This window comes from Eumetopias jubatus, unplaced genomic scaffold (assembly GCF_037043125.1).
Source record: "Eumetopias jubatus isolate StellerSeaLion01/CBP00866 unplaced genomic scaffold, mEumJub1_p1.0 scaffold_7, whole genome shotgun sequence".
NCBI lineage: Eukaryota > Metazoa > Chordata > Mammalia > Carnivora > Otariidae > Eumetopias > Eumetopias jubatus.
Window position 1 is genome coordinate 105,899,129 of NW_028274813.1, and position 18,188 is coordinate 105,917,316.

The 18,188-nt window shown below is 45.1% G+C and overlaps 1 protein-coding gene and 1 long non-coding RNA gene across 5 annotated transcripts in view; one reads left to right on the forward strand and one right to left on the reverse strand.

Moving 5' to 3' along the window:
• Positions 1–404: 404 nt before the first annotated feature.
• The window catches only part of LOC114206357 (uncharacterized), a 37,547-nt gene continuing 19,763 nt past the window's right edge, over positions 405–18,188 (forward strand). For all 3 annotated transcript variants that reach the window (XR_003608608.2, XR_003608607.2, XR_003608609.2), the window contains exons 1-2: positions 405–5,705; positions 5,811–5,899. This is a non-coding gene — a long non-coding RNA (uncharacterized LOC114206357). The remainder of the gene's footprint in view (positions 5,706–5,810; positions 5,900–18,188) is intronic.
• Positions 4,992–18,188, reverse strand: part of MEGF11 (multiple EGF like domains 11) — a 222,125-nt gene continuing 208,928 nt past the window's right edge. The window contains exons 20-25 of one of the 2 annotated variants that reach the window (XM_088024869.1): positions 17,844–17,962; positions 15,876–15,942; positions 15,167–15,268; positions 12,650–12,706; positions 5,787–5,993; positions 4,992–5,200 (exon numbers count right to left, since the gene is read on the reverse strand). In XM_088024869.1, coding sequence (XP_087880995.1) covers positions 5,040–5,200; positions 5,787–5,993; positions 12,650–12,706; positions 15,167–15,268; positions 15,876–15,942; positions 17,844–17,962 — 713 coding nt within the window. In that variant the 3' untranslated portion in view covers positions 4,992–5,039. The remainder of the gene's footprint in view (positions 5,201–5,786; positions 5,994–12,649; positions 12,707–15,166; positions 15,269–15,875; positions 15,943–17,843; positions 17,963–18,188) is intronic. The other variant, XM_028100027.2, reaches the window with a different exon arrangement.

Genomic DNA, 18,188 nt, shown 5'->3' on the forward strand with positions numbered 1-18,188 from the left:
CATAGAGCTAGCTGTCCGAGAGAACCAGCGATTAAATCCAAGTGAATAGGTTTTTGTGGCAAAATACACACGATATAAATGGCATTATTTGGCTGTTAGTTTAGTAGTCTGATCATTTGAAATCAATTATTTAACATCATTAGCGATAGGTCCCAGCACAGATGTTCTATATATTTGCTGTTAACTACTATATGTTACCAGTACCAGTGATGGTAGTGAAAATTAGTAGCCAGTAGGATTCCTTTTCTCTCTCTGAGTCAGTGGAACTTAACTTGCCTGTTATTCCCATCCCAGTGAGTAAGTGTATTGCTTTCAGATTCATTTCCCTTGACAAATTCCAGTCTCAGGGTACCATTTTCTCAGATCTCTCTAGGGAAGTGACAGATCCTTGTTGACCGTTTTTTTTTTTTTTTTTTTAAGATTTTATTTATTTATTTGATAGAGAGAATGAGAGCCAGAGAGCACGAGAGGGAAGAGGGTCAGAGGGAGAAGCAGACTCCCCGCTGAGCAGGGAGCCCGATGTGGGACTCGATCCCGGGACTCCAGGACCATGACCTGAGCCGAAGGCAGTTGCTTAACCAACTGAGCCACCCAGGCGCCCAGACGTGCTGACCATTGTATTAGTCTCTATGCCGAAGCATTTCATCATATGGCCCTAAGAATATTATAGAAGGTTATGCCTGAAATGGGACAGTCTGGAAAGCCCCAGGAAGCAATACTATTTCTGCAGACTATCTTTGATATGAACCCCACAATGCAGGATCTGTTAGGATCATCAGTTACTGGTTTTGGTTTACATTTAAGTGGATTCCTAAATAATAGGATTTTTAAGATTTCCAGTCCCTGTGCTTTCTCCTCTCCAAGGCTCTGGAAGGCCATCTGCTGGGTTAGACAATGGCTTGGGAAGTAGAAGCTGGAATTGAGGAAGGAATCTGACAACCCATCGCTACAGACTAGGGCTTCCGCCTTCTGTGGGTTTGGATTGGAGTCCGAGTCTTTCTAGCTCTGCAAGTCAGGGAAGAAATCAGTACCCTACTAATCACTAGGGCCCTGCATTTATCTCTGCCCTTTTGTAATTGCTAAATTGTAAGATCCATAAGTGTGGGAATGTTCATTGTTCATATTTACATTCCTAATACCTATCCCCCCTGCTATTCCATGTCAGAACAATAAAGAAGGAACACCTAAAAGAGTGAGGGGGCTAATCCTAGGATTCATTCTAGTCTAGCTTGGGGAGCTATAGTCTTGAGAACTACCATTCATACTAAAAAATACTTTAATTAAAAGTTATATAAAATGATTATATAAATGCTATATAATAATTATACAGAAGTACAAATGACAGTGTAATGAATCCCTATGTATCCATCCATCCCTTCTGAGAAAGAGTCTGTTTCCTGTTGTCACATACTGATTAAATGGGCCTCTTCTGCCGGCCTTCTGGTTAGATGAATGGCTCGTAGAATGTATCATTCTTGAATTTTCTGTGTTGAGTGCATAACTTGCAGCCTTTGGTTATCCTTTATGGTATTGGGTAGTAATCTGAGCCTCATGAGTCATAATCTAATACCACTATTCTCAGTAAACACCTTTGTTAGCCTTATAACTCTTGATCATGTTTTGTCTTTCACCGAGATGTCAAGCTCCAGCCCTTGAGAATTGTCTTAGTAAGATAATTTCAGAATGAGTCTTAGTCTCTAACAAAAATGTATTATTCTTGGTTAAACATTGGGAATAACTTGAGTGTCATGTAAGCTTTGTGAACTGACAAGTTGAAAGGCTTAGGTTGACTTAGATAGGATTATGTACAAACTTTGAAAGTATGAAGGAAGAATTTTAAACTTACACTTATGAAAGCATCCAGTAAGCTATTTTTTTAGCATCCATGTTTTACTATAAAATTAATCCTGCTGCTTCTTTACCAGTGAGGTCATAAGGTTATGTTTTAAAAGGTCCTAAAACATGCACCCACAGTAACGTACTGGGTGATAACTTCTACTAGTGGAGAGCTATTCATTGCACTTATGCAAATTAGGTGGCCCATCACTTGCTTTTATTCCATTCCATAGAAGTACCTTTGTGCCTCTGGAGCTGAGCATAGGCTGTAATAGTTGCCTTTGAGTTTAAATCTTTGTGAAAGCAGAGAAATTCTCTATTTGAGCATTTGATGTGTATGAGATTTTTCAATAATTTTTAGACATGAATAAGAATGTGTTGATCCCATTCATTAAAGGAAGAGACTCTTGTTATAAATATGATAGAACTTGTTCACTTTATTTTCAAGTGTCTATTGGGATAATTTTCACTTCTCTGGCTGCCTAAAGTGACCACACAAAATGTAGTTTAGTTCTACCTTTTAAACCTAAGTTGTAGATTATAGACACATTTTCAATGTGCAACACAACAGTAGGCATTCTCGTTAAATTAGTTTGAGAAATTCCTTTTATTTTGTACAAGGTATGGTCCCTTTGCACAGTGAACAAATATATTACAAATCTGGGTTATTTAAAAAAGTATTGCCATTTCATAGTCTCACTTATGCTATTGTACAATAATAGTGTTTCCTTTATTCATTTGAATTGAATGCAGATTACTTTGAGTGAAAACTGGTTTCTTTAAAATAAACAGATCTTTCCAAGTTGCCAACAAAATGCACAGACACATATTTAGGTTGACCATGAACCTATGTGTGACAGTGCTAGACAGAAGTTCCTAACAGTTGCTCTGTAAGAATGAAATGTCTTTTACCAGTAACTCTTAGATCTGTGAAGGCAGCTGTTGTCACCAGAGATGAATCACACCCTCTGCCTTCCCCTTCTCTATATTGCCTAATTTGAATTGTATTACATTTCTTTAACAGTCATAGAATGCTAGAGCCAGAGGGTTGTTAGAGCTTCTTCCCTCTCTCTCCTTCTCTCCTTTTTGATACGTGAGGAAGAAAGGAGCCCAGAGAGGGCAAGTAACACTCAAATCTCTTGACCCCATGCTTTAGCAGTTCCACCATGCTTCCTCTTGCTAAATTTTGCCCATAAGATAGTTGGCAAACAAGAGGCGACACTTGAAACTGGCATGATGCTGCTTGTTTGCAGTGTGCCAGGCAGCAGTGACTGTACACGAAGGGTAGGGGAAGAAGATAAAGCCTGGGATTGAGATGAAGTTTCTCTGGCTGATCTGACTTCGCCATGCTTCTTGATCCTTGCTTTACAAAGGTAATTGAGCACTTGCTGCCCTGAAATACTGAGGTAAGTCTCTTATCTATTTCTTTCTACATATGTATGAGCAATATTTACTTGGGTCTACAAAGGAATTTTCTATTATTTATATTTCGTAAGGCTTTTGTGGAAAGGAAATTTGCTATTGCTGATCACTTGCTCCCATGCACACATGCAGCATTCATGTAAGTATTCTATGCTTTCCCCTAACAGTAAAATTTGCTTAAGCCGTGAGTGAAGTGAGGGAGGGGGATTTACTTGTTTATTTTCTTGCTTTTGCTGGTCATTGCCCCAACTAATGGGTTCCATGGCAGACTTCCAGGTTGTAATCAAGGGCTTCAGGACTCCCACACTTCCTGTCGCTGCTATTCCATCTTTGCGGTCATTTAGTTCCTCTTCTGTTTACCTTTTTGGAAGTATTTTTTACTGGCTGGCTGTTACCAGAGAATGGAGTGGTGTAGGGGTGGCCATTAGTTTCCTCGGGTTGTCCTTCTGGTCTTTAATTCTTGTGAGGAGGTCCTCTTTTTTAGGGCTTGGGAGTTGGCTCCAGTTTGACTCAAACTGAGCCCCAGTTTACCTGGTTAGTAGTGGAAGGTACAGACACGTCTAAATACTGGGATCTGGAGCATTAGCTCATTGTAATATGTTTTTGGCCATTTCAGTAGGTGGTGGTTTTAAGGTAGAAGTACTTCATATCCTTATTTGCTGTTTACTGTAAAGTTTTACATCATGTTACAGCAACTGATTACAGTCCATTCTTTTTCATTTAGTTCCATCAAAAAGCATCATGTAATTTAAGCAGCTTATTAAACTTTTAAACTTGCTATATCCACTTTTATCTAATTTCTTCTACACTTTTGGGTTGTATTCTACATCAAGCTCAAGATTTATGAAGAAATGCATGAAAGCAAGTACTCTTCTGAGTTAAGGGATGCCAATCAAATAAATTTGGGAGGCCTTTTAGGGATACTTCATTCTTACCAGTCTGTGACTGCTTGCTTAAAGGCATCATCTCAGAATTCTGTTTCACATGGAATGACTCGTGTTGGATGGATTGAGGAGCTATGACCAGGCTAGGAATGACTTGGCAGTGTTCTCAAACTTTGAATCAGCAAGATTTGGTAAAGCTGGCCTAGAAATCATTATAGACTGAAAGAGGCTACTGCGCTTTGGAAACTCCTCCTCCTACTACCACGAAGGGCAGAAGAGGGAAAGTTAATTTGTATTTATTAAAGTCTTATTTTTTAAAAATTGAAGTTGTCAGTATTAGACTGTATACTATAATCTTGGCTGTTGTGATTTGACAGGTCAGACATAGATGTACAGGTACTTTAGGATTGATATTAGCACAGTTTGTGTGCTATTTATCTTAGGTAATAAAACAGATGTTGAGGGTAACAGCAACCAAAAACACATACATTTCGGGATCTTGAATCCTTTCCCCTCCCCAGTTCCCTTTTCCCCCAGGAAGGTTTGTGAAACCTATGCTGTATGCTTTCTAAGCATCACGTTTCAGAGAATTACGTATCTCAATATATATATTTAGCTGATGTTGATGAGTAGCTGGATCTTAAGTGTTTTTAAAAGATCATGTAATCCTGGGCATTTGGGGTTGGGTGTGGGTGAGTGATAGGATTTGCCTTTGTGAACAGACTGTTTGAATAATTACCCCAGTCCCACTTGGAAGTTCTTCTTTAGTTCCAGGTGAAAGTAATGACTAACACGCAGCTGGAGTCAGTCTGTATCATTATTTCGAGTCAAGGGATTGTCTTCTTTCAGAGTCAGAATATTCAGCAGAACACATTGCAAGAGAGAGGCTTCTCTCTCTTAAGACTGCTTGTCCTGGGAGGGCCCATTGGCAGGGCTTTGTCTTACTGGGAGGAGGTCATAATGACCAGGAATATGGCTGTTCCTAGGTAGGTCGTATGGATTCTGGATATAGCTGGAGTTATGACCGCGGCCTTCTTGGACCACACTGATTGTGGGCTCTAAGGAATATAGTGAAAAATGAGTTCAGAGAACAGATTAGCTTTGGTTGCCTTGTTGAGGGGAATAGAGTTCTATTTAACTTGCTAGGGAGAGAAGCCAGGGATTTATAAATCTGTGATAAATATATGAGGGTTAGGATTGAGGCTTGCTCACGAAATGGAGAATCTAAGTGAGTGTACTATTAGAATCCCAAGCTCTGGTCAAAACCAAGAGGTCTGGATCTTATCAGTAAGTCCAGGGACATAGGGGAAACCAGGAGAAGGTCGAAGATGGTGATTTAGAAACTTGCACGTCTGTTCTGATTGAATCACTTGAGGTGTGTATACCCACTGATTCTCCACCCCCAGCATTTCTGCTTCATAGTAGTCCTGGTATTTTTTTTTTAAAGCAGAGTTGACATGAGAATTTGATTTCCTGCATGAGAGAGGAGGGTAATCCTGGGAAAGACCGTTCACCTTGGATTCCTTAAAAAGCAACAAAAGAAGGGTGTGTTTTCAAGACAGGGTGAGTGGAGAGGGCTTGTTTTTATTTCAGATGCTGCACTATTGCCCTGATTTCACTAAGTTACTTATTTGAGACACCTACCAACTTCATATATATTTTTATTAGATGTCAACAAGGATGGCATATCTGTGTACGGAGACCCCCTGTGCATAGGCGACTTCATTTCTACATAGCTGCTTTCTGGAAGCTTGCAGGTGAGAATGGGTGGGTCCTTAATTGTGGCGTAAGGGTTTTCACTGCTATTCAAGGAACAAGTGCTAGAACTGCACACGGATTCTTTCATGTAATCTGTAAGGCAAGAGAGATTTCTTAGGACATGCAAGGACACAGACTTAATTTCAGTACCAGAAACAGATTGCATTTTATGTGCCATCAGGATCCTGGATCTGTAAAAGCCTATAATAATCCAAGATTTCCTTCTTAAAATATGTTGAAGGGTGCTTCCCTAGGTAGGCAGAGTTCTTTTCATAAAGAAACTTATGTTTTTGGAAGGATAGGGACATTTTTGTTCTTAGTAGTCAGGTTCAGAACCAGAAGGGGATTGATTCAAGATATTCATAATGTGCTTTCACAATGTGCTTTCACATCTATTATTTAATTTTTATAAAATCCTGCAAAGATGATACTTTGCATTTTATAGGATGAAGGCCCAGAGAGATGAAGTGACTTGGCTAATGTCCTATAAGCTCATAAATGACAGTGCCAAGGCTTGAATGCATGCCTTGGGACTCCTTGGCCTGTGTTTGTTCTGTGATATCATTCTTCCTCTGAATTCTTTTTGATGAGTAAGAAATTTAGATTCAAAAGAAGTAGGTGTGTGTTTTGGCACAGGTGTCAGCAACTTGGCAACCTTTAGGCAGCAAATTTTGGCGGCATCCCTGCTCTTGAGAAGCTTGTGATCAGAGGTGGGGCAGACTGAAGTGTAACTGAGGTGTAAAACACCTGGGTCTCAGGCTGGCCTTTGGAAAGTTCCTGTTTTCTAGTAAGCCTTCCAATGTATCCTCTGGGGTCACTCATCCCAGTACTTATGAATGCTAACTGAAACCAATTTTAGCAGTATCTTTTTTCTGATACTAGGAGAACTCATGCTTCTTTTCCTGCTGCCTCCCAGGTACATCTTCCCCAAGACATCAGGGTATGTTGGGGTACAAAAGAATGCAAACTAGTCTCCCAAGTACGAGGCAAAGTAACTGTAGCTCACTGGAGGAAGAAAGTGTTTTCTTTGGGACTGGGAGTCACAGAAGGGAAGGGGAGCCCCTCCTTCAGCTTCTATGCGATTTTCCCCTTTTGGGAAGATCACTGGTTCTTATAGATCATTCCAAGTGAGGCAAGACTTGCCTGAAAAAAGCACTAGAGTCTCTGTAATCTGGCCCTCATTCTTCTGTGACAGTCTGCCAGCCAGGGGGTCTAGAAATAAGCATAGAATTGTAGGGGCTCTACAGTAATGAGTGGTCTTCAGAGGTCTAAATTTCTCTAAGTGGTAGCAGATGGTGAAATTTCTATATTTCTCAGCTCTAAATTTCTCTTAAGTGGTAGCAGATGGTGAAATTCTTGGACAGTCTTCCACTAGAACCATCACATGCTCTCTGCCTTCAGCTTGTGAGATTAATGAAAATGTAAAAAAAAAAAAATAATAATAAAGGGATCATTGTAACTCAAGGGGTGAGTAGGTCCTGGGAGAGCAGAACACTCCATGTGGCTGAAAGTTGAGTTGTGTGTGACCACTAGCAGTGTTTTCTTCCATAACAGGTGACTGGCTGGGAGGGGATTTACTTAGAATTCTGAGTATAGGGTTACTGATGTTTGTTTCAGCAGGTAACATTTCTTCAATCTTGTACAAAAGTACATTTACCCATTAGTTCGTTCAGGTGTTCCTAATACCTGCGATGTAGCTAGAGCAATAATTAATTCTCTCCTTCCCTTTTAACTGCTTATGAGGAAACCGTGGCTTGGCATGAGGAAGTGACCTCCCCAGGTCACACTGCTGTCAGTAGCAGAGTGTGCTTCACAACCAGGCTCAGAGCCTTTTCCATCTCATCCTGGCCCACAGGTGTAGAGAGAGAGATGTTGGCCTTGGTCCCATCTGAGATTGTGGCCTCTTTCTAGCATAGAACCCTAGAGAGGGGTAGGAGAAAACATTCTTGCTGGGCAGTGAGCAGGCCCAGCTGCTGGTGAGGCTCTCATGAGGAAAGGGGGATGTGGGTCCTGGGCCACAGTCTGCCCAGAGCCACATGAAGTTGTTTCTAGTGAGTACTTTGTTTCTTAGTGCAAGGGGCTGGGGTATGTCCAGGAACCCCAGCATGGTCCATCAGTCCCACCTTGGGTTCTCTGAACTTGGCAGCCAAAGTGTAAGGCAGTATGACTCGGAGCTGCTGGTTTGGAAGCTGAGGACTAGAACTGCTTACAGAAGGGCTATCATCTGAGTGAAAAGTCCTCTAAAACCCTCCTCTCCTCCCCACCCAGGCACATCCTTTTACTTTGATTGGCGGCTACCTTAGCTGCATGTTTTCTTAAAACTTGAGGAATGGTGATAGAAAATGTAGCCCTTACGCTAGTATCTTCACACCGGTTAGGTCATTTGAAACTTGTTAATTTGTGGAGAGGGCTGGGCAGGAGGGACTATGATTACTGCTTTAGAAAGGAGGATACTGAAGCTCATAAAGTTCACCTAATGTTAGTAAATAGGGCTCAACCCATAATCTCCGGTATCCAGTCATGATGTTTTCCACTTGCATCTTACTACCCGTCCTCCTGTTCTAGATCTCTAAATGCAAACTACAGCTGCAACAGCTTCACCTTACCTTCAGCAAGGAATACCTTTTACCAATGGGGCCAAGCCCTGCTGACAGAGAAAGGCCAAGCTCTAAGCTTTTTGTAGATATCCCATGATTGATTCAGTAACGGCAGTGGCAGAGTCTTGAAGCTGTGGCTCAAAGCCTAACAGAGCCTCAGTCAGCCAGTAGTAGTATCCCTCTTATTTCCACCAGAAAAGTCAAGGCTGCCTTTAAGTTTAGGGGTATACAGCAGTCTCCCCGCCCCCACCAATCCACAGGGATACTTTCCAAGACCGCCAGTGGATGCCTGAAACCACAGATAATACTGAACCCTCGATATATTGTGTTTTCTTAACGCGTATATGCGTACATACCTATGCTAAAGTTTAATTTATAACTCAGTCACGCTAAGAGATTAACCACAGTAACTAATAGAACAATTATAACCGTATAATGTAATAGATGTTATGTAAATGAGGTCTCAAAATATTTTATTGTACTATACTCACCCTTCTTGTGATGATGTGAGATGGTGAAATGAGGTGAATGACCTAGGTAGGCATTGTGACAGGCCACTATTGACCTTGATCCTGTGACGGGGGGAGGGGGGAGGGGGGGCGTGGTAACCGAAACTGCGGATAAGAGGACTACTGCCAATAGTTTGCTGTGCAGCAGGGGATGCATCTCTGAATAAAAGAGAAGTTGGGGTTGGGGGAGGGGATTCATCTCAGGGGAAGATGTACCTTCCTTATTTAAAGGGGCCCGAGGGAAAGAAAGGATGGAGAAGTGTTATGTGTAGGTTGAGGTGGTCGGAAGGGGGTGTTGGATTATAGATAATCTGGATTCTATTTCTGGGAACTGACAGGAGGAAAGGGCAAGGCCCGCTGGAAAATGTACACTGCCAGAAAGCTATTCTTCTCTCCTCCTGCCGAGTCATCTACCTGCCTGCCCTTAGGGAGGGTGGGGTAAGGGGAAGAGCAACCAGTCTCTCTAAGACACTTCCTCATCCTTTTACAGCCCCACCCTACCCCAGCCAGTCCCTGCACTACAGGGCATTTTGCAAAGAAAGGGGAAGCGTCAACCAAGGCTACCTACCTAAGCTTTGGAGAGTCACTCCTCCAAGGCCTGTAATTAGCATCAGGATTGAAGGCTTAGCCTTAAAATGCTTTGGTTTCGTTCTCACCTAGTTCCTACCTCTTCCAAATCACACAGTCTTACACCCTCAAATGCCGAAGGGGCCTTGGAAATGAGCCTAAACACCTTCATTTTATAAATGAAGCAGCAAATCCAGAGAGGGGGAAATGACTATCCAAGGCCACCCTGTGAGTGGGATTGGAACTTACTTAGGCTTTTAGGTTCACACGAACATCTAGGTAAAGTCAGTATTTCGCCTTTGGGGAAAACCCAGGCACTGAACATGTTTCTTCTCAGCCTGTTATTATTAGGAAGCCACACTGCCTTTTCTCTTCCTGGGCCCCAAGTTAGCCCTCTTTTCCTTGAGAGACAAGGATATGGGGAGAAGAAAGGGGAGATTTCACGGTCAGAAGGAGAACCACACTGGCTAAAAAAAGTTTTCAGGATGTCACTGGACTCCTCACTACCTTGGAACCCAAAGTTACTGCAAGGAGGCACGTGGAGGCTGGATTAGCAAGGAGCATACAGGTGGCTTCCCTTTGGCAGCAACAGTGGGATTCAGGATTTCAGGATCATAAAGGTGATGGAGAGTGCCAGGGAGGATTTCTTCTGTAGCACTTTGAAAGGCCTGACAGACAAGGAATTAAACATAGTTTGTTATAGTATCATTGTGTTGAGGGGGAGAAGGGGAAGGGGAGATGGATAGGTGTTCAGAGGTAAAACGCGATTAGCATAGCAAGCAATGTGTGGTGTCGTGTAACTTCAGGATGACAGTGAGCGGAGGTCTAAAGTAAGTACCAAGGGCAAGAAGGAGCACTGGCTGAATTAGAGAGGCCTTAGAGTGAGTGCTAGTACAACCTCATGGTTCTAACGGAGGTAGAAAAACCAAGCGCAGAAAATAACAGTGTGACCTAGTCAGTGCCACACGGTAAGAACTAGGACTAGAATCCAAAACTTCCAGGCCAGCGTCTTGAGACCACTGAGTTCAGAGAACACTCAAGACTCCTCACTCTTAATGGTTCTCATTTGGTTTGGCCCAGCAGTTTTAGGAAATAATTTCATTCCTGGTACAGACTAGTTTATTAAATGTTTATTTGGGAGTTCAGTTAGTGGGGGTTTTTTCCATGTCTTTGATAAATATTTCTGTAAAGTTCCAAACTGTGACATTTCATTTTCCTGTTCTTGAATTCTCTTGTTCTGATGTGTTGGTTCCCAGCACCCGTTGGCATATTTACCTGGGCAGCCTTCTTTTCTCTAAAGGATGATTATAGCCAGAGTGGTGAGACAAAATCTGGCTGCAAAATCTGGCCTTCCCTGTACTCAGGCTCAGATACATGATCCCACAAAACAGGAGTGAGTGACACTGAGGCAGAGACACTGCCCTCCTTAGCTTTGTTATATATACATTTATGGTTTCGAGTCTGAAAGCAGTTACCCTAATCACAATGCACAGCACAACAAAGTGCATAGGAAAGTTGTGTGCTCATTAATTGAGCTGTTTGGGCCTGTCTGAGCTTATTCATTCTTGAGTCATGCATATTTTCGGAGCTAGAAAGTCTCTTATTTAAGAGATCTTTCTGCCCAGTCCCCACTCCTCTTTGAGAAAGAAACAGGTCTCAGGTCACAGTGATAAAAACAGCAAAGCTTTCTTTTCTGTTTTTAGCTTCACTACTGTAATGGTGCTTGCCTCCATGTGGATGGTTTGAGTCAGTATGCAGAAAATGGCCAGAATTGATGCTCCCAAGGGAGTAGTGAACTTTGGCTGACCAGAAGCCGAGGGGTGACCTCCTGTTTTCAGATTGTTCTCTTGAGCTGTATACATCCTAATGTGTTCATGGAGACTTGCCCTTCCTGCTCTCTTGCTCAGAAAAACCCACCCCTAGCTCACCCCACCTTTAATAACCACTCCACCAAGGGCTAAGTCTGAAAGAACAGTAATCCAGGAAGTCTGGGTCAGTCTAGACCTAAGAATGCCCTGAAGTACTCATTACAAAGGCAGATTCCAGGACCCCACTCTAGATACACTGCTTCAGAGTCTTGGGAAGATGGGATGTGGACCTCTGTATGTTTAACAGGCTTTCCAGGTGATTCTGGTGCACAGCTAGATCTATGATAGCCATTGGGATCTTTGCTGTCCGTCGTCTCTTTCAGTGTGGCTGAGACTCCTAAATAGACCTCAGAGACAAAAGGACAGCCCTATTACATTAGTACAATCTTTTACAATATGCAAAAACACTTCCCATCTCTGATTTTTACTGAATACTCAGGATAACCTTATTGGACACTAGGTTAGGCATAATTATCCCAACCTTGCAGATGAGGAAACTAGGCCTTGGAGAGCTCCCAGTCTAAGGGCACGGTTAATACTTGACAGAGTAATAAGTGACATAGTCCCAAAGCCACCTATTTCACACATTCTGTTATTTAAATGTAAGGCCTAAGCCCAGGGCAGGACCTGACCTTCATCTTTGGTTTCACTCACAGACTTCTTAGAAGGATGATCCAACTTGCTGTTCCCATGTGCTTGGGATTAGTCCTTACCTCCCCACTCTCGGGGCAGAGATCTCGAGGGTGGAGTGCCATACAGTATTAACACTAGGTATTAATTTTCATTCCTTGTGCCCCAGAAAGCCAGCAGGTGCAGGGTGGCAGTCCTTGCCAGCACGACGACAGGAGGCCTCTGGGGCAGGTAGATTGACTTTATTTCAGAATATATAATCAATTTAACTCATACTAATTGGTTGGATAATGACATTCTCCATTTCTGAAGACATTTAGTTGGCATCTATAAAAAACCCACAAGCGCTTGCTAAGCAGGTGCAACTTAAATCGAAATATAAATTCATTATTATTATGATTGCTCCTCCTGAGCAGAGCTACCCAGCAGCCCCAGGTCCTGTGGTCTTTTTACTTTTGGGGGGAGTGAGGGAAGAGAGGTGCGCAGTGTCTCTCTGGTAGAATTCCTGGTCATTTCACATCTGTACTCTTTATCTTGCTAAGCCCTTTCTAATGGGGCGTCAGGATTGGATACTCTACCTTTGAAGCCTTTGTCCATAATGTATGTGTTCTGACGTCTATCCATTCCACAAGCACCTGCATTAAAAGAGAATAAAGAGAAAAATGGGGTGCGTGACGTTTACTTAGACTGCATGTGTTTTTGCTTTATTTTTTCTTGCCTTTTCTCCCCCTTCCTTACCCATAAAATTAGTTCTTTAGTGCTAGAGGATTATTCTGGGTTTAATCTACTCTAAATCATTTTGACGATGCAGGAATTCTTTAAGGGCTCAGAAGCATTAGTGGTGAGCAACAGCGCCCCCTGGCATATGCAGCACTCCTCCTCTTTAACCTTAACTCTGAGGGGTGTGTCTTCCATGAGGTGATCACAGGCAGTTCTGATGCCACCCGCAGTCACTATAGGTGAAGTCCCAAGCTCCAAAAGTACAGGATAAGGAACGAATCAGAGCCAGTTCTTAGCTTGGGGAAGAGGTGTATGACATTCCAAATCCCAGTTCTGTTGGATCTTGGAATGGGGTTGAAGACCGTTTCTTACCTCAGGTCCGGTCCTGCCTCCTCTCCTGGATCTGAAGCTCGACTGAGGGGAGCCAGGGAGGGAGGTGGACCGGTGGCTTGATTAGTCATCTTTCCAGAATGTAGTCACTCCCATCCATAGGCTGCTCTCTTAGTTACCCATTTTGGGGAGTGGACCATTTGTACATAATTGAGACTTGTCTTTGAAAAGTATTACTAGTGTTTTTACTCTGAAGGATTTTTCTCCTTTTTGGCTGTCACAGTTTATCCAGCTCCTAAAATGCATGGTCCTTAGCCATAGTCAGAGGCAGGACATAATACTTAAGGGACCAAGCCCAGGTTCTTTGCTGCTGGTGATATCAAAAAAGAAGCTGTCTGGCATTTTTAGGTTGAGACTGTAATGACTCTGGCTCAGAGTCCATTTTTTTCAGCTTTTAACTGAGGACACACTACCAGGCAAGGCATGCAGCAAATAATTACTAAAATACAATGTCACTCCACTTGACTCCCCCCTGTTGGAGACACTGAAGGCCAACGCACTGCTATTTAGATACATCCCCATACTATACCTCCTCCACAGAGTTCCTAAGTTGAATCTGTAGAAACCTGTTCTTACCTGCCTGCCTTCCCCACATTACTGAGTGATACGGCAGAACCAGTCCAAGTTTTCCTCTAGTTTGCTATTCTTCTAAAAGGCCTATAGGTAACCTGTACCCTTCAGAAACATGATTAGCAATTTGTATTCCTGGCCTCAGTTCAGCTTTTTTATACTAGACAGGGCTTCCCTCACCCTCCCTGAGGGAGGGAGGCTAGGCTGTTAACTTTTCCTTTCTTTAGGACAGGAAACCAAAGCCCAAAGAGGGGCAGTGACTTGTCTGACACCACATGAACTAGAAGCTAATCTCCCCAAGTATTCTCTTCCATTGGCCACCAGCCTGCCTTAGTGTAGGCCACAAGATAGCATGTGGTGGCTCTGGCTACACTGGAGAGTGTACATCTAGAAAGCAGGGAGAAATCTGGGCTGAGCCCAGAGCATGGTCCCTTGGGGAAAGATACAGCATGGTGGTAGTGGGGGGCAGGGGAGGGGGGTTGGGAAGATTGAGGGTTGTATTTGGTGGAGTTATTGAAAGACCTAGACATGGCCCAGGGGACCCGCAGCCAAGAGCGCAGCCTCCTAGGTACAGACTCAGGGTCTTTGCAGCCCGCAGCTCCTCAGTGGGCGGATAAATTCAGAACCTTCATGCTTCTTAGTGCTACTGCACCCAGGGACCTGCAGGGGTTGGCAGAGCTGCATTCCTTGAGCTCTAGAAACCAGCTAGAGCCCAAGGGTTATCCAGTATACTGAGGCCCTGCCCTAGAGAGGCCACTTGTTAGGGAGGCTACATTCTCTGTTGATTGATTATGCTTACTCCTATGGCACCTATTTCTGTAACTCCAGATCCTCCCACATCAGGATTGACTTTGCAAGTCTCCTTTTTTCTTCTTTCCCAAGCCACTAGCTTGAGCCTAATACAGAGCAGAGTGGATGTCGATTGACATCCTACCCCAACCTCTCCAGATCCCTGCTTGACAACCCTACCCTATGACCTGGGAGAGCTTGATCTGAGCCACTGGTGGGTCTGGGGTCTCTCTCTGGGAGACACTGGGCTTGTCATCTACACCCACAGGGCCCAGAGAACCCCAAAGGTGTCCCCATCCTCAAGTCATTTCTCAGTGGTTTAGGGTTGTATTCTGTGGCCTATAGGGAGTACAATTATGCTGTGTCTCCTTCACCTAATACCAGTCACAGTTTGTCCACATCCACTGACCACTATGGAAGCAGAAGGGGTGATGGGGGATGAATCCAGGCAAGCTTCCTTTAGATAGGGGATTGGGCCTGTAGACTAACCATGTTGGGAAGGAGGAGGGCCCAGCGGAGCGTTCTGGGACCATGGCGGTGAGTCAAAGGGCAGGAAGGGGTAGGTCTGGTCGGGTATGAGAGCCTTGGGAGCCCAGCAGGTAGAGGGTAGGGCTGGGGGGTCTAACCTGGTGAGTGTGGCTCAGCAGGGCGGCTGAGGTGTCTAAGTTCAATGTAGAAGTCCTCGGGCGGGTACCTGGCCTCCAGGGCACTGATCTGGAAATGGGAGTCTAGTGAGAGGAATGACAGGGAGGAGCCATTATTCCCAGGGCCCTGGTATGGCAGGGTGGGGAGTATGGAGGGGATCAGGGTAGGGCAGGCTGGAAGGAGACAGGGCCCCGATGTGTAGTATCCAAAGGGGCAAGGGCTAGGAGGATCTGTTAGAGCTGAAGCCATCTACCTTTCTCCCTCACCTCCTCCCACCACCACCCCCCCCGCCCCCAATAGGAACTGGTGGCCACTAGGGCAGTGGGACAGAGGAAAGAAGCCCTTGGAAAGGAGTACCTTGGCAGGGCCTGGCTCAGGCAAGGGTCCCTTTCCCAGACGGTGAATAAATCTTTTGCCCGCATCCAGGTCCTAGCTGTCTTCCTTTGTGGTCCCTGGGTCATAGCCACCCTCTCCCCTAATAGAAATGAGGGGTGTCGTGGGCTTCATTTGCTTATGAGAACTGAAACAAGGGCTTGGGTTTCCCGAAGCCGCTTCTCCCTGGGGGAACCCATGCTCACGATTCATCTACTAATCTTCTCCCTTGGAGCTAGGACAGGGACCCTTTCAATGTGGAAAAAGGAGAACAGATGGGACACGATGACAGGGGACCAAACTCAAACCACTACTGACCTAACACGTTCACAAAGCTGTAAGGGGTCCAGTTTGTTGTGTCTCTGTCAAGGGACTTGTTACTGAGCTGTTTGGAGAGGAGGAGAGTAAGTTAATCCCTCTGCTCCCGAGGTGCCCCTGCCCAGCCTTGGGCACCCACCCCTATGATGATCCTGACCCACCTACATCTTAGATCGTTGAGGGAAAGGAAGAGCTAGGTGTACTGCAGCTTGACTGCGATCGGCGGGAGCGGAATTCTAAGCTGTCTGGCTGAAGTTGTAGGGTTCCCACCCCTTGGGACCAAGTAGGCCAGGGCCGCCCAAGAGCCAAGAAGTGGCCTGAGCCTGGGTGGCTGGCTCTGATGGGAAGTAGGTCAGCTAGGTGGGACTGAGCTATAGGAGAACAGGCTCTGGCCCTTGTCTCACATGCAACATGAGGCCATCTCCAGCACAAAGGGAGGTGTTAAGGTGGTCTGCCACATCATTGTCACCTCTGCTACCTGACCTGACCTGTGTGTGAGTCTCCCTTTTGTGAGCAAGGGAAAGCCTTGTCCTTGGCATCGTTTGCTTCTAACCTGTTGCAGCCTTGATAATGTGGCTCTTGTTAATCAAGAGCCTCATACTAGGAAAATCCAGATTCCCTTCCCTCAGCTTTCAGCTCCTCAGATAAGCCTAAAGCTGAAGCTGGGAATGAGAGTCCGAGCTGAGGAGATACACAGGAAGAGGGGCCAAAGCTATAGGGCTTAGGGCCACAGACTGCATAGGGGCCTCAAGGAACGCTGCATACAGCACTCCCATTTCATAGGAAAGCTAAGGCTGAGAACAAGTGGAAGAAAGTGGCCTTGGGGTTCTGGCTTGAGAGTGGTTGCCCCTGTGTTATTGTTAGGGGGTTCAAGCTGCGTTGCCACCAGGCCTGTGGACTAGTGGACATTTCTGTGGGCCAGATAGGGAGAAAGGATTCCCAGAGCTCTAGGGCAGAGGCTTGGAATATGAAAACTGCTTCTGTCCATGTTCCTGACACAGGAAGGATGTTACAGGAGAGGAGGCCAGGAGCCCTGGGATTGCCCGCCTCACGGTCCTGCTATGCATGTGCAGCTGTGTGTGTGCGTGTGCACGTGTCCATGCCTAGGTGTCAGGAGGTGTGCAGCATGAGCCTGTCAGACCTCTTGGTCCTTGAGGCTGTTTACATTTCTGAACCTCCTGTTGTCCCCAGTACGGGTCCTGACACACCATGGGGTGGGCTTCCTACACCGTGTGCTGAAACATCCTTGCCCAAGGGCCTGTGATTATAAGAGGAGGTCTTGCCATCAGCCAGGGTGGCATAAGCTGGGAGCTGTGAAGGGAGAACCCTGTCCAGGGTGGTGCACGCCTGTCCTTGAAGGCCTGAAGGGTTCGTTGCCAATGAGAACATGCCTATAGCTGATGTTTGGGTTTCCTGTCCCTTGTGGTGGTTCTGATTGCAAAATATGGTTTTGCAGGTATGTAGCGATAATGTGTATGCCAGATATAAGGGCATCTGGTGGTACCTGAGTACCAGCGGTTATTCTCTAAGGTGCTGGTTGCATGCATGGTGTTGGAAATGCACTGTAGTGATTAGTCGTAGGTGGTGTAGTGTTTTGATTACACGTTATATGACAAAAATGGCCACATGGTTATATGTGATGAGAAGGCTCCATGTGATGATCACATGATTTGGTACCAATTCCTTACACACAGGTGTGGGGGTATATATCCTATTGAATGATGCTGTAGGTTGGTTACATGTGATGTCTGCTGCTTACATGGTACTTGTTGGTTCCATGTAACCTGCTGGCTTCCTGTTAAATGCTTCAGAGTGTTTACATGTCCCATGGATCACAGGGTTGTGTTTAATGTACTGGCAGTTGGTTCTATATGGACCCTCCGGGTGGGATACGGTTCCTTCCTGAGCAGAGGTGAGGGCTCACTGGGAGGACGGTGGGTAGGGACTGGGGAGTCGGGGGCCCGGTACCTTGGTGGGGCCGTTCCTGTCCAGAGTGCTGGCCTGGCTGGTGGCAGGCCCCCCGCACGCCAGTGCGTGGTAGCTGGAATTGGAAAAGCACTGTGCATGGCTGCTACTTTGAGACAAATCTGGGAAGAGAACAAGGTGCCATACCATCATACCCCTGTCCCTGGCATGAGACACCCCAATATTAACACTTGGGCTGGGCAGCCTTGTGAATGTTCTGCAAAGAGAGACACCTAAGTCCCCCATCCCCCAAGCTTTCTGGTATCCACTACCCCCACAGAAATCTGTAGATCCTAATTTGCCTCTTCCTTCATGGTGTCCCCCCCCTCCCCGCAAGGATCCAAGTTA